This window comes from Hylobates moloch, unplaced genomic scaffold, assembly GCF_009828535.3.
Source record: "Hylobates moloch isolate HMO894 unplaced genomic scaffold, HMol_V3 SCAFFOLD_15, whole genome shotgun sequence".
NCBI classification, from domain to species: domain Eukaryota; kingdom Metazoa; phylum Chordata; class Mammalia; order Primates; family Hylobatidae; genus Hylobates; species Hylobates moloch.
In genome coordinates, this window is record NW_026652290.1 from 70,675,262 (window position 1) to 70,698,975 (window position 23,714).

At 39.4% G+C, this 23,714-nt stretch overlaps 2 protein-coding genes across 2 annotated transcripts in view; one reads left to right on the plus strand and one right to left on the minus strand.

Annotated features, from left to right (window-relative positions):
* ACYP2 (acylphosphatase 2) overlaps positions 1 to 23,714 on the minus strand; it is a 192,632-nt gene that overhangs the window by 46,370 nt on the left and 122,548 nt on the right. The window lies entirely within an intron of this gene.
* Positions 3,999 to 7,545, plus strand: TSPYL6 (TSPY like 6). Its single transcript, XM_032179002.2, has one exon. It carries the CDS (start codon positions 4,458 to 4,460, stop codon positions 5,670 to 5,672), a length of 1,215 nt encoding a protein of 404 aa, XP_032034893.1. The 5' UTR covers positions 3,999 to 4,457; the 3' UTR covers positions 5,673 to 7,545.

Genomic DNA, 23,714 nt, shown 5'->3' on the forward strand with positions numbered 1-23,714 from the left:
ATGTTCCAATTCATTGATCGGACCACCTTTTCACTGACCTCATCCTGTATGTCTTCCGTTCCTCCAGCTTAAAATCTAAGATCAATTATTATAATTATTCTCTTGCCCTTCTTGTTTCAGCTCTAAATCCAACTCTGCTTATTCACACTGCAGCTGTAAGTTGAATGTGGCTGGAGAAAAATTCATAGCCATGCTGATGGGCCTCATTTCCAATTCATGACTTTAACGTTGTCTGACAATACTTTAGGTCATAGTCTAGTCACTCTTCTCTCTAGACAACTATTTCATACCTTCTTCTCTGTCCTCAGACTCCCACTGCCTCTTGCCCCATCCTCATACTGATTTGATCATCTTGCTTTCTATTTCACTGAGAACAATGAAGCAATCAGAAGAAGATTTCACAAATCTCACTATCACTTCTACCTGTTTACCAGCATATACACCCTCACACTTTGACTTCCTGCCAGTTACCACTAGTGAACTTGCCATGCTCCTAAAGCTGACATCTCCTCCTCCACTTAGGCACTAGATTCCACCTCCTCTTGTCTATTCCAGGACATCCCTCCAATATGCTTCCTTCTGTCTCTTACATAATTAGTTTCTGCTCCCTACTGGATCATTCACAACAACCTGCTTCTTTACACATGCTTCATCTCCCATTTTAAAAACACGTTCTTTGATCCATTTCCCCAGCAGCTATCATCCCATTCCTTTGAAACAAAACTTCTCAGAAGAGTTGTATATACTCGCTGTTTTCACTTTTTCGCTTCCTGTTTTCTCTTAAACTTATTCCAGCCAAGCAAGCTATTACCCCACCACTCCACTGAAAGTAGCTTGACTACTCTTGTCATGATCCCATTTCTTTGTTTCTTTTTGGAGAAAAATTCCTCAAAAGAACTGTCAATATTCAATCTCCAATTTCTTTTCTCCCTTTCCCTTTCAAACATATTTCAACCCCCACCACTCCACTGAAACTGCTCTTTTTGAGTCACCAGTGACTCTTTGTTGTAAAATCCAACGGTCATTTCTCAGACCTCATACTAACTGACCTGTGAGCACCCTGTGACACAGCTAAACACCTTCCTTTACACATTTGGCTTCAAGCACATTGCACTCTCTTGGTTTCCTTCCTACCCTGCTGGTCTCTCTTCAGTCTTCCTTGCTGTTTTTCCTCTTTTTCTTGACCTTATACTTTTGGAGTCTTCAGGGCCCAGCTTATCAGGACTCACTATCTTAGTGTTCTCATCCAACCCTTTGGCTTTAAATTCCATGCATGCTGATTATCCCAAAATGTGAATACCTATCTCAGACCTCTCCTGAGCTCTAAACTCATTATGCCCACTTGGCATCTCAACTCTGGTGTCCAATTATCATCTCAAACAATATGTTATAAAAGAGAGAGAACTCTGATTTTCCTGCGAAGATCTTCCTTATAACCTTCACCATCTCTGCTTCCAGTAACTCCATCCTAGTAGTTGCTCAGGTCAAAATCCTTGGAGTCATCCTTGACTTCTTTCTCTTATACCCCATGCTGGGAGGTGGGGCCTTTAAGAGGTGATAAGGTTGTTAAGATGGATTTATGTCTTTCTTGCAAGGCTGGATAACTTCTCATGGGAATGGATTAGTGTTTGAGAGAGTGGGTTGCTATAATGCAAGTCAGCCTCTCTTGTCCATTCTTTCCCAGGTGCTTGCTAGCTCTTCTGCTTTTTTGTTATGCTACTTCATAGCACAGCATATTGGACTTCTCATCCTCCAGAACTGTCAGTTAAATAAGCTTTTCTTTATAAATTACCCAGTCTCAGGTATTCAGTTACAGCAACAGAAAATGAACTAAGAGATCCCATAGCCAATTTACCATGAAATCAGGCTGACTCTACCATCATACTATATCCACCATCCACCTCCATTGCTACCACCTGGTCCGAGAAACATCTTTCACCTGGGTTACTGCAGTAACCTCTTAAAAGATCCCCCTAAATCTACCATTGCCACCATACAGATTATTTTTCACCCAGGAGCCAGAGTGATTCACGCAAAACTTAAGTCAGATTTTGTGTCCTCTGCTCAAAATCCTGTAGTAATTTCCCATTTCACTAAGAATAAAAGCCAAATTTCTTACACTATCATACAAGACCCTACTTGATCTAGCCTCCCTCATTCACTTTGCTCCAGTCATGCTGGCCTCCTTGTTATATCTTGAACATTCCAGGCATGCTCCTTTCTTAGTGCCTCTGCTTAGCACTTCTGGTACTGAAATGCTGTCCTCCAGGATTTCTACTAGCTGACTCCTTCAACTTCTTTGACTCTTTGCCACAATCTCATATTTTCAATGAGGCTTCCTCTGACCACCCTATTTCATACTACAATCTGCTCCCCACTCCCTACCCCCAGGACTTTCAATCTCCTTGCTCTATTGTTTTTTCCATAGCACTTACAACTTTCTAATGTGCAATACTGTTTTCTTGTTATTGTTATCTTTCTCCCCTGCTAAAATGTAAACCCCAAGAGAGAAGAAATCTTTGGTCTGTTCACTGTTATATCCAGAGGGCCTATAAGAGTACCAGGCACACAGTAGGTACCCAATAAACATTTGTTGAATGTTTAATAAAGTATTTGTTGAATGTTTAATAAATATAAAAATGGATTATGTGTTCCTTGAAGGTTTGGTAGTAGTTGCCTCAAAATCATTTGAACCTCATGCTGTTTTTGTGAAAAGATTTTTTTAAGCTACTGATTCCATTTATTTATTGTCTCTAGGTCTATTTAGATTTTCTATTGCATTTCAGTCCATGTTGATAAGTTATACGGTTCTATGAAGCCATATATTTCATCTAAGTTTGAAAATGTATTGGCATAAAGCTGTCTAACATCCTGTCTTATATTTGTTTAAACCATCAATATGACTATAATTTTCTTTCCAAATATTGCATATTTTCTCTCTCCTTTTATTGTTAATCTTTGGTTGATGCTCTGTATTGTCTTACATAAATTTCTCCTGTTTATTATTACCTTTTCTCTATGTCCTTTGACCTAATTCTGTTGGTCTTTTATATATTTCTCAAAGTATTTTTCATGATGAGTGATACAGCACTTGCCAATATTTCCAGTTTCCTCCTTCTAGGCTTAAGAGAAGATTACACCTCCCCGTCCTATTAAAGTTAGACAAGGCCAGCTGACTAGCTGTAGCCAATGATTTATGTCACTTTTGATGGAAACATTTAAAGACCTATGCATGGGGAAAGAATGGTCTTTTCAATAAACAGTGCTAGGTCAATTAGATATTCATATAAAAAAAAATTGTGACCCCACTCATAAAAATCAATTCCAGATGGATGGCATCTATAAATTTGAACAATCTTGGTGAGATAAGATTCCTCTTTTTTTCTTCTTTTTAAAAATAGAGATGGGGTCTTGCTATGGTGCCCAGGCTGGTCTCTAACTCCTAGGCTCAACTGATCCTCCCGTCTCCGCCTCTCAAAGTGCTAGGATTACAGGCGTGAGGCACTGTGCCCAGGTGAGAGATAAGATTGCTTAAACAGAGCAGAAAAACACTAAGGTAAAGGAGGAAATGACAAATTGGCACATATTAAGATGAAAAACTTTTGTTCTTTAAAAGGTACCATTAAGATGGTGAAAAAGTAGGCCAGGTGTGGTTTCTCATGCCTGTAATCCCAGCAGTTTGGGAGGCCAAGGTGGGTGGATCACCTGAGGCCAGGAGTTCAAGACCAGACTGGCCAACATGGTGAAACCATGTCTTGACTAAAAATAAAATGACAAAAAAACCAGGCATGGTGGTGGACGCCTGTAATCCCGGCTACTTGGGAGGCTGAAGCAGGAGAATCGCTTGAACTTGGGAGGCGGCAGCTTCAGTGAGCTGAGATTGCACCATTGTACTCCAGCCTGGGAGACAGCGAAACTCCCTCTCCAACAAAAAAAAAAAAAAAAAAAAAAAAAAGAAAAAGTAACCCCACAGAGTGGGAGGAAATATTTGTAATACCTATACTGGAGGAGAAATATTTGTAATACCTATGCTGGAAGAAAGACTAGTATCTAGCATGTGCAAAGGTTTCCTACAAATCCATATGAAAAAGAACGTCTGCCCAGTAGAGAAATAGGGAGAAGCCTCGGATACTGCACAACAGAGAATATCCTAGTGGCCAACAAACACATGAGAAGGTTCTCAGCTCATTAGAGTTTGGCTAAATGCAAATTAAAACCACCATGTGATACCACTACTCATCCAGCACGATGGCTAAAATAACAAAGATGTAAGGACACCACCACAGACTCGCGAGACTGAGGGGTGGGTGTCGCGAGACTGAGGGGTGGGTGTCGCGAGACTGAAGAGTGGGCGGCGCAAATGGTCGAGGTGTTTACTCGCCATTTTGTGTGAGGAACGTTGACGCTACCCACCACTGGCCTGGCCGCTACCCACTACTTCCCTGGCCGCTACCAACATGAGCCTCCCGGAGAGTCCTCACAGCCCCGCTACTCTCGACCATACCCCGGAAGACCCGCACCAGGGCCAGAGGTCCCGAGAAAAGAGCAAGGCGACCCAGGTAATAGCAGATACGTTTGATGGCCGCTTGGAGCCGATCGTGTTCCCACCGCCCCGGCTTCCAGAGGAGGGGGTCGCGCCCCGGGATCCCGCAGGTAGTGGCCATACTTTCCACATCTTGGTCGATGGGGGTAATGGAGCCATCAAAGCGGGGCAGGAAGTAACTCCACCACCCTTGGAGGGCCTAGAAGCAGCCTCTGCCTCGCTGACAACTGACGGCAGCCTCAAAAATGGCTTTCCGGGTGAAGAGATGGGCGGCCTAGGTGGGGAGAAGGCTCTCGAAACCTGTGGTGCAGGGAGGTCGGAGTCTGAAGTGATTGCAGAGGTGAAGGCCGAGGACGTGAAGCCTGAGGAGTGTGCCATGCTCTCAGCCCCAGTGGATGAGAAGCCAGGAGGCGAAGAAATGGACGTGGCGGAAGGAAACAGAGCAATAGATGAGGTAAACACAGGGGCAGGGCCTGGGCCCCTGAACGTGGGTCTCCACCTGAACTCCCTAGAGCCCATCCAGCTGGAACTGGACTCCGTGAATGCAGAGGCTGACAGGGCCCTCCTGCAGGTGGAGCGCAGGTTTGGGCAGGTGCATGAATACTACCTGCAGCAGAGGAATGACATCATTCGCAATATCCCGGGCTTCTGGGTCACTGCTTTCCGCCACCACCCACAGCTGTTTGCCATGATTAGAGGCCAAGATGCCCAGATGTTAAGCTACTTAACCAATTTGGAAGTGAAGGAGCTCAGACACCCTAGGAGAGGCTGCAAGTTTAAGTTCTTCTTTCAAAGAAACCCTTACTTCAGAAACAAGCTGATTGTAAAGGTATATGAGGTCAGATCCTTCGGCCAAGTGGTGTCTTTTTCCACTCTAATCATGTGGCGCCGGGGCCATGGACCCCAGTCCTTCATTCATAGGAACCGACATGTCATCTGCAGCTTCTTCACCTGGTTTTCAGACCACAGCCTCCCAGAGTCCGACAGGATTGCTCAGATTATTAAAGAGGACCTCTGGTCAAATCCAGTGCAGTACTACCTGTTCGGTGAAGACACCCATAGAGCTAGACGTCGCCCGATAAGGGAGCCAGTGGAGATCCCCAGGCCCTTTGAGTTTCAGTCTGGTTAACCTTTGCCTTTGGAATTACTCCTGCAGAAGGTCCCCTGCCACCACCAGCTGGACCTGTGCTTGGGCAAACAGCATTAGGTATGCCCTTTACTTTTTTTGTTCTGACTTTCCTGTACCCTCTGTTTAAACTTCCCTTTCTCTCAACCTGAAGATTGAAACCTTGGTGGCTATGCTGCTCCCCTTTCACCTGGTCGTCTTGCTATTCTGCATTAACATCACATGCTCCCAGCCGATGGGTCACATCCTTCTAAGCGAAGCGAATGATGCTGTTGGTTACACTGTATTTACCTTTGTTTGGACTCTGTTTGTTCCCAGGACCTCTGGTCTGGCTCCTCCTACCTGGATTTCTAGCTGTGTCTAAGAACCTATTCGGCTCACCCTGCTCTGCATCTGACAGTACAGGTGCATGGCCTGTGGACAATTGCTGGGCATTAATGAATTCAAGGGAGAACAGCAGGGGGCAACTTGGTCTGTGTGAATTATGGGACTCCATTACTTTTCCTGAGACTCTGGTCACCTATTGCTGCCTGCTACTGGCTATTCCCACCACCTTGGGCAGCTCCATGCTGAGTGAACATATCCCAGACCATTGCCAGCTCCACTCTGGTTTCTAATAAACAGGGATCTCCAGAACACTGGTGGTGGACACAGCTTTCCTGTCAGCACACAAAAGACCTGTTCCTCTTCCAAAAGACCTCTCTTTACCACCACCACCCTCATCACTTAGAAACCCGACTGTTAGACAAGTGGTTGAGGGCACATGTCAGACCCTATCCTCATGGCAAGGTTAATATGTTGGCGTTCTTGACAAGTACCAGGCTTTCTCAGCCACAACCAGTGGATTTATTCCAAATCTAGGTACCTTTATTTGCCTCCCTTCCTGAACCTAATGAAGTGCCAGAGTGAGTTTACACTTTCTTTTCTCTCATCTCTCATGAATCTCTTCTGTCTTCCTTTAAAAAAAAACAAAGTAGTAGTTCAGAAACATCTGCAGAAGCAGGCTTTTTAGTTTCTTGGCTCTCTTTGTCATGTCCAGAGGCAGGCTGTTCTGTAAAATAGACTGCCAGACCTCTTATTGCCCACTCTTCTTTCTTCTCAGCCCCTCACCCCTCTTTAGCAATTCCTAGTGGGTTTAAAGCAATACAGAGCTGTATGGAATGAAAGGTGATTTCTATTTCAGAGTGGATAGAAAAACTAAAGAGATTGTGATGGGTGCTCTAGGCAGGGAAAACTGAACAAAAAGGCAGAAATGATTCAAGGGAAAATCGGGCCTAGCATTAACACTGGGTTGACTAGTTATGATAGGAAGAGAAGTACTTTTTTTAGTATGCACATAGAAGAATAGAAGATGGTTGGAGTGTTAAATGTGTTCCCTAGAGAAGGGTTCTTTGAAGAAACACTGCAGTTTTGGGTGTTCTCTTTCTTGTTTGCATGTGGCGTTACTTATGTGGAAGATTAATACTGTGTTATAATATTTTCTCTTTCTGTTTACTGGGAAGATTCAGCTGTACAGATTTTCTTTTACTTTCAAATAGGAACATTTGGAATAATATCAGTCTTTATTTTTTGTACATTATGTGGATATGGATATTCATGACAGTTTTCAGCCTGATCTTGTTTCTGTTAAAACCAGATCTTTAACACTTTAATTTGAATAACTTGGTCTTATCTGATGCTGAAGACTGGAAACTGTTGTGTTCATGGATAAATAAATTACGAAAAATTTATGGCTTTCATTGTCTTTTTTGATAACTTGTCCTGGTAACAACTTAGTAATTGACATGTCTCTTTTCTCAGCCTCCTCAGTAGCTGGGATTATAGGTGTGTGCCACCACACCTGGCTAATTTTTGTATTTTTAGTAGAGATGGGGTTTCACCATGTTGGCCAGGCTGGTCTTGAACTCCTGACCTCGTGATCCACCTGCCTCAGCCTAAAGAGTGGAAGTGCTTGTGAGATTGTTTTGTGAAATGGGAATTATACCATTGGCATTTTTTTTTTTTTTTTTTTTTTTTTTTCTGTGAGACGGAGTCTCGCTCTGTCGCCCAGGCTGGAGTGCAGTGGCATGATCTCGGCTCACTGCAAGCTCCGCCTCCCGGGTTCACGCCATTCTCCTGCCTCAGCCTCCCGAGCAGCTGGGACTACAGGTGCCCGCAACCATGCCCGGCTAATTTTTTGTATTTTTAGTAGAAATGGGGTTTCACCGTGTTAACCAGGATGGACTCAATCTCCTGACCTTGTGATCCGCCCAACCATTGGCATATTTATCTTAGGCCAATGGTATAATTCTATTATGCCAATGGCATCTTTCCTTATGAATGGATGATGGTAAAATTAAAGCATGTCACTGAAAAAAAAACAAAACAAAGATGATGGAAAATAACAAAGGTTGAAAATAACAGAGATACCAAAAGGCTCATATACTGTTTATGGGAGAGTAGCTTTGTACAAATACTTTAGAAAGTTGTTTTGACAGAACCAGTGCATACCCTCTGATCTAGTTCTGGGAATATACCCAACGGAAATATATACATATATTCACTCAAAGACATGCATAAAGTATTTATAACAACACAATTTTAATAGCTGACACTGGGAGCTGCCCCAATGTCCATCAGTAGTGGAAAAAATAAACCAACTATTTTTTAAAATGTTCACACAATGGAATACTATTCAGAAAGAATTATGCCTACATGCAATAATATGAATGAATCTCACAAATATGTTGTTGGATGTAAGAAGCCAGACAGAGTACATGCTATATAATTCTTTTATGTATGAAGTGTAACAGCGGGTAAAACTAATCTATGGTAGTAGAAGTCAGAATAGTGCTTACTGCCAAGGACAGTGATGGGTCTGAGATTTACCCTCCTTGCAAGCTTAACAAGTTAGCCTTACATGCTAGGTCAGAGACAAAGGACCTTACAACTCAATAGTCAGAGTGTCAGTATTTGCACTGGTTCCCTGAGCTCTAATTCCCACAAGGCAACATAAAGGCAAGTGACACCTGTACATACAGTGGATTGTGTTACAGGAGAGGAACTCCTGTAGGGAACATAGGGAATCTGAATCTTTTATAATGGGCAGTAAGCATGCCTGTCCTTTTCGCTTTGAAGGGAGACATCTGTATTATACCGAATAGTAAGCAAACCTGTTCTTTGCCTCTAAGGGACATAGTCTCTATTTTCAAGACTATAAGCACACCTGCCCTTTGCTCTGGAGACAGTCTTCCAAGGCTGCCTGGTAAAGACATTCTGAACACACGCAGTCAGTGCCTTTGCTCACAAGATATGCAGAAACATGAGACACATGGGAGAATTGTCTCCCAATAAACTTTGGGGTGGTAAGTACCTATTGACTGGAAGGAAGTAAGAGATGGTAGATTCTGAAGGGCTGGTGATTTGTGTCTTGATCTGGGTGCTGGATAAGTAAGTATATTCACCTTGTGAAACTTCACCGAGTTGTACATTTAGAAAACATACTTCTCTGTATGTATATTGTACTTTAATATTCTTGCTTAAGAAAAAGAAACTCAAAGTAAGCAAATAAATTCAAAACAAAAAAAAACCACATTATTTTTCTGGAACCTCTCTGCCAGAAAAAGGCCAATTTAAAAGTGTGCTGCAGACCTTTTTGGGTAAACCATGAATTGATATGTGAAAATTGTAATAGGATCATTTACTAGGCCACATTCAAATGGCTAAAATCCATTTTCTAAGAAAAGAAACACTGCATTATCTAGGCATGGGCCATCAACTCTTAGTATTTACAGTGCTCCACTCATTTTGTCAACTGACCTTTATCAGAGTTTTTCAGTTGTAAACACTTCTTTAATAATGGCTCATGATGGTTCATTTTTTATCTTCCAGCCAAATATATAATCAAATCCATATATTTTTTATGTTGTTCAACAGGGATGATGCTATTCTGAAGACTGGCCTCACCGTATACTTGCTTTTTAAGGTGCCCTATATTTCAAAGTTTCATGTCTTTTCAGGCCTCCCTCTTTGAGGTATATTTCATTTGATAATTAAGAGATAAAAACAATTTCAAACAATACCTATGGCGTATGCTATAGACAATTACAGTATTAGTACCAACAAAAACTTATATATAATTATAATGAAATCATTTACTTTGGCTTATTTGAGCAAAATCTTTCCACTTCTGTATACAGCAATGTATTTGGGGGATAATAATTTACCATTTGAAAATGAAGTAGTTTTTCTTTTACATAAAGACTATGAAAACAATGATGTATAAGATTAACTTATTGCCTTTGAAACATAAGGTAGATTTAGGCTTTTTATATCAATTCATATCACATAATTTTAAGTGGCATCCACATAGATGACTTGCGCCCTGTTTTCCAGTGGCACAATTTTCTCTTTGCTGTTGGTAGCTATAAACATACGAGATAGAAGATACTTTCAAACCCCCCCGCCCCACCCGCCCTGAGACGGAGTTCTGCTGGAGTGCAATGGCGCAATCTCGGCTCACTGCAACCTCTGCCTCCCCAGGTTCAAGTGATTCTCCTGCCTCAGCCTCCTGAGTAGCTGGGATTACAGACACGTGCCACCATGCCTAGCTAAATTCTGTATTTTTAGTAGAAACAGGGTTTCATGCTGGCCAGGCTGGTCTCGAACTCCTGACCTCGTGATCTGCCCACCTTGGCCTCCCAAAGTGCTGGCATTATAGTGTGAGCCACTGCGCCTGGCTGAGATAGAAGATACTTTAAGTAAAGGGGTCCAGAATTCAAATTTAATCCGGTTTACTAAGATAGATGAGGATGGAAAAGGTAGGTGATATCCTCACATTTAGCATTAAACTAAAATCTAGAGCATAAAATAGAAAGTGCACTGAGCTACAAGTCAGGGGTTGGGGGCTCTGCCATAAACCAGATGTTAAGTAAACCACTTAAAGGATGAAAACTATGTCTGTGAGATTTTTTTTTTTTTTTTTTTTGAAACAGGGTCTTGCTCTGTTGCCAAGGCTGGAGTGCAGTGGTACAATCATAGCTCACTGCAGCCTCACTCCTCCTGGGCTCAAGTGATCTGCCTCAGCCAGCCTAGTAGCTGGGACTACAGGCACATGCCACCGTGCCCAGCTAATTTATTTATTTTTTCTGGTAGTGATAAGGTCTCACTGTGTTGCCCAGGCTCATCTTGCACTCCTGGGCTCAAGCAGTCCTCGTGCCTCGGCCTCAGAGTGCTGGGATTATAGGCATGAGCCACTGTGCCCAGCCCATTTTTGTCTTTTTAGTAAGTTTTGAAACATAATCTCTTCTAAATCTGAAGATTTACGTACCCCTTAAATATAAGTTTTCCACAAGGTTCTGTGACCTCCCTCTGGCTTTTCTTTAAACGCTTTCTGAGTGACTTTACCCATGCCATGGCCAGAGCATGTAAATGACAGAGAATGTAAACTAGAGCCATCACCTTTGAAATAAGGACTCTTTTTTTTTTTTTTTTTTTTTGGGACGGAGTCTCGCTGTGTCATCCAGGCTGGTGTGCAGTGGCGCGATCTTGGCTCACTGCAAGCTCCGCCGAGGCAGGAAATAAGGACTCTTAAATTGGAATCTCCCTTATTCCAAATTAGAGTCTGACAAGTCAATTTGCACAATGCTTCCAGAATTGTTCCCTTTCCATATCTATTCTCACCTTAATATCTCTTGTCTACATTACTGGGAGTCCCAGGAGTCCCCTTCCTGAATATTATCTCTCTTTTCCCATCATTTACACTATTGATAAAGTAATCATGTCCCTTTTGCTCAAATATCCTTGTCAATGCACCACTGCCTGCAGAAGAAAATCCAAACACCCTACTATTGCATCCAAGATCAGCTACAACCAATCCCCTACCTAACATTCTTACCAGAGTCCACTCACATGGAACTCCTTACTATTTCTTAAGTAGCCCATGTACAGTCCCAATTCTGTGCCTTTGCTCATGATGTTCCCTAACCTTGGATTCATTTGCCCACCTCGACCATGGAAATCACACCATTCCTTCTAAACTGAAATGGCATATCCTCTAAATCACCTTTCCAAAACCTCCTACCTCTTGTAGCATATACTCTGTAGAATTTATAATTCATAAAAATGTCTAGTGAGTTTAGTTGTTTACATATGTTAGTAGTTTATATTTGTCACTCAATTTTAAGTTCTTCAAGGGCCAAGATTATGTTTTAGTTACCTTCTTCTGTGATGAGTAAGACATAGTCCCTGTTCTCAAGCAGCCTACAGTCTAGCATAGGAGACAATCTACAGTGTGACAAATGCCAAACTTAAGTGTAAGCATGGGGGCTATGGGACCACATAAGAGGGACATTTTCCCTATCTGAAGTTTAGGGAAGACTTCCTATAGGAAGTGACTTCTAAGTTCCATTCTAGACACCATACTAGACCATAAGTTTCTTCAGAGTAGGGGGCTATCTTTTCATCTATGTATCCCTAGGGCATGGTATTATATCTAGCACAAAGTGGACCCTTTAAAATTACCTGATGAGCATGTAAATCAAAGATGCCCATCTGTTTTTAGTTCTAAATATGTAGAGTAGGAATCATATGTCTTTTGTGATACTTTTCTATTCCACTTATCATATGGTCAGTAAATAATAATCGGCTAATGAAAACCTAATCAAACAATAACATACTTTCAGTCTTGTGGTTCTAGGTAAGTGTTAACAGACATGGTTGCCCAAATAATTCCTAAGAAAATCCAGAGCAGAACTTCAGTCAAATCCTTCGAAGTACATTAGTTCTAACTCTCAGAAAGGAGGCTGTGTGGATAAATGAGTTGCTTTGCAATTATAGTCCCACACTGGCTCAAATTGCAATATTTATTCTTTAATATCTAAGTTAATAAAAGTTAAAAACAACAGGCTTTATTACAGCCATTAACGATAGGCTATAGTAATAGTTATCATTTATTAAAGTCTTAGGGCATGGTAGCCACTGGCTAAGCATTTTGTGTGCATTCTTTTCTTAATTCTCATATAACTGTACAAAGTATTTCTGTCCCCATTCTGCAGCTGAGGAACGTGAGACTCAGTTGAGAATATGTTACTTGTGTCCAGTCACCCAGCCAAGTGGTGGTAAATCCAGAATTCTAACCCAAGTCTATCTGACTCGAGTCTGATAACTACATATGGACAGAAATACTATCTTTTGTTTCACAGTAGAACATTATGAAAATAATTGGCTTAGATTTTTTCCATTTGCATATAAGTTTTCTTAGCATATGAAACATTTACTAATTTTGATGTTAAAGTTATGACACAGGTGAATCTAAAATCAGAAGTACAGCACTAATATGTAATTGTTTTCCATTTAAATATTATAAGTATTATGACAATTTCTTTTGAAATCTGAATACCACCTACAAATGAATATAAGATACAATAGTGTCTGTGATACTTTCACTGTTGGCTAAAATCACCTTGCTAAAGGCACTGTCAAAACTGAAGTATATTTTGAGGTGTTCAGCAGCTCCAATGAGCTTTCTGCTTTAATTCCAGATGTAACCAACAGCATTTGGAAGACAATGTACTTTGTCCAGGAAGAGCAAATAGCAAAGAGTCTTTTTGGGTGGGGAAGGTATTATGTCACTGTCTAGAAATCTCCTACGATAAACTTGGCTTGTCAGCAATGGCAGGCTGGAGGAAAAATGCACAGCCAAGTAATACATGTGAAGTCCCAGAAGTGGGATGAGAAGAGAAGGGTAAAATGGGAAAATCTCAAGGAGAGAGCACAAGGGAAGAGAAATAATGTTATAGAGAAATAGTGTTACCCTAACATACCCCCAAAAACGCTGGTATAAGACCTAAGAGACAGTGTTCCAAATTGTCTTCGAATCTAATTTTAGGACTTTGGGGCAGGGAGTAGTTACAACCTTCCTGTGCTTGGAATTTATTACTCATGATGGGAGGAAGGTAGACTAGAGGGTCCTAAGTTTCTTTCCTTTTAGAGCTTTTATACTATCATAGTGCAGGTACATAGCCCTGGGGCTTTACTATGATTTAGAAATATGTTGAAGTCAATGGTAGAAATAAGTGGATACCTTCTTAACTTGATGAAATATACCTTGATTCCAAAGTAACCATTATGCTTAGCGGGACAACACTAGAGGTATTCCCACTCAATTCAGGAACAAAGAAGGATGCTCATTTGTCACCACCATTACTTAACATCCTAGATATTAGATATTAGACAATACAATTACTAAGAGAAAGAAACTAGAGGTATAAAAATTTAGAGAACATAATAAAACTACAATTTGTGATGAATACAGAAAAACCTATGATATTCAGTTAAAAAAGTAAACAATAAGAAAACTCAGTAAGGTAGCAGGATAGAGAATTATTATATATATCAATAGATTTTAGATTACAAACACAGAAAGTTGGAAGATGAAATGGGGGAAGACTATTTACAACAGCAATTGCAAAAGATTAAATACTTAAGAAAAAGCTTTAGAAATGTGCCATATTTACTAATAAAATTTTAAGGCATTCCTGAAGACACAAAGACTTGTACAAAGGGAAAGACATACCAAGTTAGATAGGAAGACTCAACTTTATAAAGTTGTTCTCCCTAAGCTAATTTAGCAATTAATTATAATTACAGTAACAAGGCCAAAAACCAGAGAAGGGTAGGGGTGGGGGGAGAATGAGACAAACAAATTCTTAAGTATACATTAAAAAATAACACAGAGATCAGTAGAACAGAATAGAGAACCCAGAAATTAATCCATTTATCTACAGGCAACCCATTTTTGACAAAGATGCCAAGAACATTAATTGGGGGAAAGAACAATCTTTTCAATAAATGGTGCTGGGAAAACTAAATAGCCACATGCAGAAGAATGAAACTAGACCTCCATCTCTCACTCTACATAAAAATCAACTTCAAGTGGATTAAAGACCTAAATGTAATACCTAAAACTATAAAACTCCTAGACAAAAACATAGGAGAAAAGTTCCAGGACATTGGTCTGGGGCAAGATTTTATGAATAAGACCTCAAAAGCACAGGCAACAAAAGCAAAAATAAATAGATTATATCCAACTGAAAAGCTTCTGCACAGCAAAAGAAACAACAGAGTGCAAAGGCAACCTATAGAATGGGAGAAAATATGTGCAAACTATTCATCCAACAGGGGATTAATATCCAGAATATACAAGGAAATCAAACATCACAACAGCAAAAAAAGAATCGGATTAAAAAATGGGCAAATGATCTGAATAGACATTTCTCAAAAGAGACATACATTAGTCCAAAAAATGCATGGAGAAAAAAAGCTCAACATCACTAATCATGAAGGAAATGCCAGTCAAAATCACAGTGAGATATCATCTTACCCCAGTTAGGATAGCTATTATCAAAAAGACAAAAGGATGCAGAGAAAAGGAAACACTTATACACTGTTGGTGGGAATGTAAACCAACAAAACCACTATGGAGAACAATATAGAGATTCCTCAAAAAACTGCAAATAGAACTGCCATATGATCCAACAATCCCACTACTCAGCATTTATCCTAAGGAAAGGAAATCAGTACATTGAAGAGATATCTGCACCCCCATGTTTATTGCTGCGCCATTCAAAGTAGCTAAGATACGGAATCAACTTAAGTGTCCAACAATAGATAAATAATCAAGGAAATGTGGTATATATACACAATGGAATACAATTCGGCCATAAAAAAGAATGAAATCCTGTGATTCCCGCAACATGGATGGGACTGAAGAACATTATGTTAAGTGAAATGAGCCAGGAACAGAAAGTTAAACACCTCATATTCTCATTCATATGCACGAGCTAAAAAAAGTCAATCTCACACAAGTAAAAAGTAGAAGAGAAGTTACTAGAGGAAAGGGAGATGGGGGAAGGGGAAGATGGTGAGATATGTTAGAGGACACAAAATTACAGCTGTACAGGAAGAGTAAGTTCTGTTTTATAGCACTATAGGGTGACTATAGTTAACAATATTACATATTTTCAAATAGCTAGAAGAGAGGGTATTGAATTCTTCCAAAACAAAGAAATTATAAATGTTCGAGATTATGGATACGCTAATTATCCTGATCTGATCACTAAGCATTGTATATATTGAAACATCACTATGTAGTCCATTAATATGTATAATTATTATGTGTCAATTCAAAAATGAAAATTATATGGAAAAATATAAAACAAGGATTTCAAGGAAATCTCCAAAAGAGAATAAAATGAGGGGGACAATTCCTAGCAATTATAAAATAATATAAAGCTACAATAATTGAAGGTGTATTCCTGACACAGGAATAGACAAATCAAGAAAACAGAACAGGAAATTCAGAAAAAGATCTCAATACATACAAAATTTGGTGTATGATATATAGGGTATCTAAGCCAGGCACAGTGGCTCATGCCTGTAATCCCAGCACTTTGGGAGGCTGAGACAGGCAGATCACTTGACGTCAGGAGTTCGAGACAAGCCTGGCCAACATGGTGAAACTCCGTCTCTACTAAAAATATAAAAATTAGCCGGGTGTGGTGGTGCACACCTGTAAGCCCAGCTACTCGGGAGGCTGAGGCACAAGAATTGCTTGAACCCAGGAGGCAGAGGTTGCAGTGAACTGAGATTGCACCACTGCACTCCAGCCTGGGTGACAGAGTCAGGCCCCATCTCTAAATAAATAAATAAATAAATACATAAGTTAAATCAGCGAGGAAAAGATGAACAACTCAAGTTGTCTTGAGAAAACTGGAGAGGTGTTTTTAATAAAATTAAGTTGAATTCATGCCTCATACTATATACCAGGTAAATTCTAAAGGAGTAAAGATTTAAATTTTAAAAATGAAATAATTAAAATACTAGAAGAAAACAAAGGAAACTATCTCTACTAAGAGTGGAAAGGCTTTCTGTTAAAATTTGGAGACATAAAAGACTTTCAGGTCAGCTGTGGATTCAAAACAAAACAAAACAAAACAAAACAAAAAAACTATAGTCACCCACACAGCATAACAGTGTTTCCATCAATGACGGCCTATGGGCCTGCCAGTAATTCCAGCACTTTGGAAGGCCGAGGCAGGCGGATCACTTGAGGCCAGGAGTTCGAGACAAGCCTGGCCAATATGGTAAAACCCCATCTCTACTAAAAAAAAAATACAAAAATTAGCCAGGCATGGTGGCGTGCATCTGTAATCCCACGTACTTGGGAGGCTGAGGCAGGAGAGTCGCTTGAACCAGGGAGGCAGAGGTTGCAGTGAGCTGAGATTGAGGGGATTACTCAGGAGGCTGAGGCAGGAGAATCACTTGAACCTGGGAGGCAGAGGTCGCGATGAGCTGAGATTGCACCACTACACTCCAGCCTGGGTGATAGAGCGAGACTCCATTGCAAAATAAAAAATAAATAAAAAATAAATTAAAAAAAAAAAAAGATGGACTATGTATGTGACAATGGTCCCACAGGATTATAACACCATATTTTCACTGTGCCTTTTCTATGTTTAGGTACACAAATACTTACCATTGTGTTGCCATTGCTTACAGTATTAAGTACAATAACATGCCATATAGGTCTGTAAAATAGGAGCAATAGGCTATACCACACATCCTAGGTGTGTAGTAGGCTCTACCGTCTAGGTTTGTGTAAGTCTACCCTACAATATTTGCACAACAAAGAAATTGCCTGATGATGCATTTCTCAGAATGTATCCCCAATGTTAAACACATGATTGTACTGGAAAAACATTTTAAATCTACATGACAAAAAAAATTTTTCAAACGAAAAATGTCAAACTGGGGAAAAAATATTGTCATCTCATACCACAGACAAAGGGCTGATCTCCCTTATACAGAGAGCATTTTAAATCACTTTAATCCACAAATTCATATTAAGCAAATTCTTATAATGGTAAGAAAAGATGTAACCAAAGGTTGCAAATTAATGATTCAGGAGTTTGCTAAAGGGTGCTAACTTCAGATTATACATACAGTCATACATCATTTAATGACTGGGATACATTCTGAGAAATGCGTCATTAGGTGATTACATTGTTGTGTGAACATCATAGACTGTACTTACACGAATCTAGATGGTATAGCTTACTACCCACCTAGGATATGTGGTATAGCCTATTTGCTCCTAGGCTACAAACCTAGGCTGTCACCTAGGCTGGAGTGCAATGGCGCACATGGAGTGCAATAGAGTATAGTATGCCATGTTACTGAATAGTGTAGGCAGCTGTAACACAATGACGTTTGTGTATCTAAACATAAAAAAGTACAGTAAAAATATTAATTTTAATCTTATGGGACCACTGTTATATATGCAGTTCATCATTGATCAAAATGTTGAATTATGTAGCATATGACTGGATATATTTTACCTAAAACATCAAGTCATTATGTGGCATATGACTGTATATATTTTACCTAAAGCATCAAATATATGTTCATTCTGCTAAATATAATCCAATTTTCCATTTTAATGGAGAAAACCAATAACCACAATGACAAGGTGAAATGGGCAAGACAAGCCTTCAGTTGACATCACAGGACATCAGTGATGAGCAAAGTCATCTCAGGATTACTCAATTCTCGAAGGGTATTCTATCTACCAAGCCTGGTTGTTTGCATCTTGTTTGACGTCGTATAGATGACAAAACTGCAACTGCTGCAGACTGCAGTCACTGTGCTGGAATGTCATTTCTGTAATGCTATGCATGGTTTGAACAGATTAATTCAAATGTTTTGAATATAGCAAACCTGCCATTACTCTCACCAAGCATGCAATATAGTCATGGCATCTGCACTTTTACTAGGTGTATTATAAATACATGGCTAATTTCTCCCATATGCTATTATTTCAAATGAATTTTTTTCTTTTTTGATACAGCGTCTTGCTGTGTCACCTAGGCTGGAGTGCAATGGCATGATCTTGGCTCACTACAACCTCTGCCTCCTGGGTTCAAGTAATTCTCCCTGCCTTAGCCTCCAGAGTAGATGGGATTATAGGTGCCTGCCACCGTGCCCAGCTAATTTTTATATTTTTAGTAGAGGCAGGGTTTCACCATGTTGGCCAGGCTGGTCTCGAACTCCTGACCTCAGGTGATCCACCTGCCTTGGCCTCCCAAAGTGCTGGGATTACGGTCATGAGCCACTGCGCCCAGCCTCAGCTGAAATATTTTCATACTCTTAATGGTAACACATTTGATAAATAAATCTGATACAAGTGAAACATGGTTTATCCCTTGCAAAACTTTATTACATCATTCAAGAGAAAGACATGACTATCTTCACTTCTCCTGGCATAGACGAATCTCTACCTCATGGAGAAGAAAAAAAAAAACTGCAAAACTTTCTGCAATTCCCATTTGAGTTCAGATAGAAACAACACAACAGTATCAGAGGTCTTAATTAAAGAGGTTTGAGGGAAAGCCCAGGGTATCATGCCTTGAATTTTTTAAGCTAAGCCTATACCTCCTGAGCACCTGAGTGCATACTTCAACACATCTGTTAGTAGAAGGCTTCATTTTTCAGTTCAGTATCATACTTAAACCAGCTGGAATTTTTAGAGCAGTCCGAGAACACCCTGTGTTATAACATTGCTATTTCCATGGAAATTTGGATAAGGGTCAGCTGGCATGTATTATAAATAGTTTCCCATGATATCCCTAAATTAGAGATTAATTCAACTTGTAACAATTGAATTGACTTAATTAAAAAATGTTTTTCCTGCCTTGTCATTCACAGGCATTTGGGGAGGGAGTGGGGGTGCTCTACGCTGAGACTCCTTGCTCCAAGGCTGAAAAGAAGACACTCTTTGGGCCATGTCAATGGCACTTGCTCTCCAGCCAGCCAAAGGAAGAAAAAGGAATACAAATAAAGGCTGCCAGATTATAAGCAAAGACTTTACCAAGAAAAATAAAATGGTACAAAACCTCATTACCTCAATAAGAACAGAGATTCATCTCCTCGGCCTAAATGTCTTCTTTCTAAAATTACTAAAGTAAAGTATGAGATCTGGATTATGTGTCAAAGGTGAAAGGGACCTTATTTTGCAGCCTAAGCCAGTGAAGCAAGAAAAACATAGTCTGGGTCAGAATGTTAGGTAACAGATGCCCTAGATATAGGCCCCAAGTTTCCTGATTCTTAGTTCTCTATGTTCTCCACCCCGTTTGCCAGAGAGCCACTCATCTCACCAGGGAGTTGCTCATCTAAATTGCATCCTTTGTAATACAAGCCTCGGTCTTAGGAATTCAGCTTGTCACAAGTATGATGAGGCAGGGAGTACTGCAAAGACAAAGTTTTGAGGACCAATAAAAATGGGAAAACTAAAAGTTGGAGAATGAGAAAGTATTGATATCTTTAGGTGTGGTACAGGAGCTCTGGTTAGAGACAGCCCTTCCCAGTTATTAGAAAAAGAAACATCTCTAAAGTAGAGAAGAATGAGTTCTCCAGGCTACAAAGGTCTGATGTGCTATTCTTTTTAGAAAAAGTGAATTTTCTTTTTTGTTTGTCTGCTCACCAAGAAGGCTTCACCACATATGCAGAATGATTCCTGCATGGCGTCTGTTTTCTACTCTAAAGTAATAAGCTGATAACTAGTTTATTCATTATTCTCTTCTTAGGGGATTGTGACTTCATTCCTCACCTAAACTTGGTTTCCAAAAAGTGCAACACTAAGATCATGGTGACACCGACCCCCATCTAAGCTACAGACTCTATGGGCATTCTCAGTGCTACTCACCTTCATTACAATAATTCCAGATCTTTCTCAAACATCTACTTGGTCACATAAGATGGTTACGGCGCTCTAACTTCATTCTGAGAAGAAATTCCCACCCCTAATGACTAACTCTAATCCCCTGGACCATGGAGTCACAATTCCTTCTGGGTAATGCTCTAAACTGGTGAGAATATGTAAAATTTTTGTTATAAATACTTTAAATTTAGGGATTACTTCTAAAGTACTTCTCAGAAGAATTTTAAAAATAGTGAATAGATTCTTATGTAAACACATGACATTTGGAAATATTTACCAGTTTCTTCCTCCCTATTCTACCGTGAAAATAGCATATTTAGCTTCTTGGTGAGCCACAACTGAGCCCTCTGTTTAGAGTTTGTCCGCCATACCATCCTCTTAGGTCACCATGGGTGGTAAAGTAAGAATCATATTAAATTTTAGTTCAGCTGTGATGATGCTGTGCCCTTTATAACCTTGGTGGTTTAGACAACCCCCTGCAGTTTCTTAGTCATTATAAGCTCAGTGTTTCTAACAGGGACATATGGCACAGCCTCAAATACTCCTCTGGCTCACATCAGATGCTAACAATGCTATTTCAAGAGTGGGAAATGGGAGGAGAAGTGGGATGGGGCATGCTTTTCTCCTTAACCTTTCTAGGAGGCAGTTCTTGAGATTATTAGCTTCATTCTAGACTAGAAAATACATGGGCAGTAGCGGGAGGCTCTAGGTTGATGACTTCATCAGTTCCATTTCTGTTTTTAAGCTGGCTAAGTTTGTTTGAAGCTAGCTAAAAGAACAAGACAGAGGCCATTCTTGGCCTCTTTATAAGCAGTGAAATATCACAGTGTGGCCTCTTTCCTTTCAGGCAGGATCCCTTTGAGACATTCCTGGAAAAGCAGAACAGTCCGTGACCATCAGGAAGGCATGCTGACTTCAGGCAATCTGGCAAAATACTGTGGGTGCCAGTGAGGTAAAAACATTATTAGCAGAGTCAAGACTTTCTCTCATCAAGTAGCTCTGACCTACACTGTGGATTCCTTTTGAGCAGCTATGATGAATACACATTGTGTGGGTCTAGGTATTATAGGTGGATTTATGATTTATTTAGGGAAAGAAATTTACAAAAGACATTTAGAAGACCGGAGTTGGGTGTTTTTGCCCATAAAAAATGATGGGTCTATATGAGTCCTTAAGTATCTATACAATAAAGAGATATCCCTGCCAACCACAAAAAAAAAAATAGGCTAGGCAGTACCCAGCTGCCTGGCCTATTTTTTTGTGGTTGGTAGGGATATCAGTTTTAGCCTTTGCACTTATAAGCACTCATAATATTTTTGCTAAAATAATAAATTTTCATGTGTTATCACAATAATTTTGTACTATAAAAAAATTGAAAAAGTCTTGAATATACATATTAAGTCACTGGAAAATAATGCATCTTATTTGGTAGGCTTAATTTTTTAAATTAAAATTAAATGTTCTTAAAAATTTGTGGACCATATGCCTAAACTAAATGAGATAGTTAATTTAAACTAATGAAAGCTATATCTTTGAACATATTAATATTTCATTTTGCTATTTTAGGTAACATTGATGAACAGAAATATGATCAATGATACTATCTTTACATTCAAAAGATTAAAATATAGACCATACAAATTAAAAGACTTGCTTAGTTTGTTATTCTGCCTTCTCCACTTTCTTCACTTCCTGTAGAGAACTCTTCCTATATCTGCTATCTATTAATCATTCATTCATTCTCCTACAAATATTTATTGAACATTTAATCCAGGCACTATTCCAGGGGATGGGATACAACTGTGAGGAGGGGGTAGGAAAAAGCTCTCTCCTCTTACAGAACTTCAGAACTTCTATTCAAATGGAGAGAGACAAAGAATAAGCAAATAAATATTGGATATATAATGTGTCATATTGTATTAAGTGCTATGAAGAAGCATAAAACCAGGTAAAGAGTTAGAGAACAATATGGGAGAGGAGAGGTCTGGATGATAATTTTGAATAAATGTGAGAGAAAGCCTCTCTGATAAGGCCACATTTGAGCAGAGACCTGAATCATGTAAGGGAATGAGTCTTAGACATATCTTGAAAAGTGTTCCAGGCTAAGGAAGCAATATTTTTAAAAATCTAGGAGTAAGAAGCATGCTTGGCATGTTAGAAAAACAGCAAGATAGAGACAGGTGAGTAACGAGAGTATGGCAGGGGATGGGGTCAGATAGGTTGCCGGGGCCCATTCGTGCATGTCCAGAAAGTTAGATAGATAGAAGGTATCCAGAAGAGAGCAAAGAGAGAATGGGAAAGAGGCATATTCCAGAAGATAATGACTAAGACTTTGCAAAAATTGGCCAAAAGCACAGATTCAAGTAGATCTCCAGACCTAAACCAAGATAAGGAAAAAGAAAAGCACAATATAGTAAAAAATGCTAAAAATAAAAATTATAGAGGAAATATTAAAAAAAACCTGAGAGAAAAGACAGATTAACATCAAAGGTGCAAGTATTAGACTGACAGCTGACTTCTCGAAAGAATCAAAGGAAGCCAGAATAAAATGGAATTATCTTCAAAATACTGAAGAAATATAGCTATAAACCTAAAATTCTCTACCAGTAAAATTACTCCTCAATAATGAAGTGGAAAAAAAAAAAACATTTTTCACTTCATGTAGAGAATTTGTATCAATAGTCTAACCTAAAGACTATACTAAAGGGTGTATTCTGCTCCCAGATGGAAGCTCAAAGATTCAGGAAGGCACAAAGAACAATGAAAAGGGCAAACATGGGGATAAACCTAAATTTTTAACTGAATATAGTGATAGTTATAACACATTAGGAGATTTTAAGTATATATATAAAATGAAAATATGTGCCAATAGCATATAAGCTATATTTATATCAGACAAAGAAGGCCTTAAGGTATCCACCTAGGATTGATTCCAAGACCTCCTATATATACCAAAATCCATGGATAGTCAAGTCCCTGACATAAGACAGAATAGTATTTGCATATAATGTATTCCCATGTGTTTTAAATCATCTCTAGATTACTTATAATACCTAATACAATATACAAGCTATATAAATAGTTGTCCTACTGTATTGTTTAGGGAATAATGACAAGACAAAAAGTCTGTATGTGTTCAGTACAAATGCAATTTTTTCCCAAATATTTTTGATCCCTGATTGAATCCACAGATATGGAACCTATGGATATGGAGGGACAACTGCATTTCAAAATGATAAAAGTGTAACTTCTCTATTAAGAGATAATACTTCTACATTTTAATTTACCTA

Coding starts and splice junctions, on each gene's coding strand:
- TSPYL6 (XM_032179002.2), top strand. CDS start 4,458: ATGAGCCTCCCGGAGAGTCCTCACAGCCCCGCTACTCTCGACCATACC.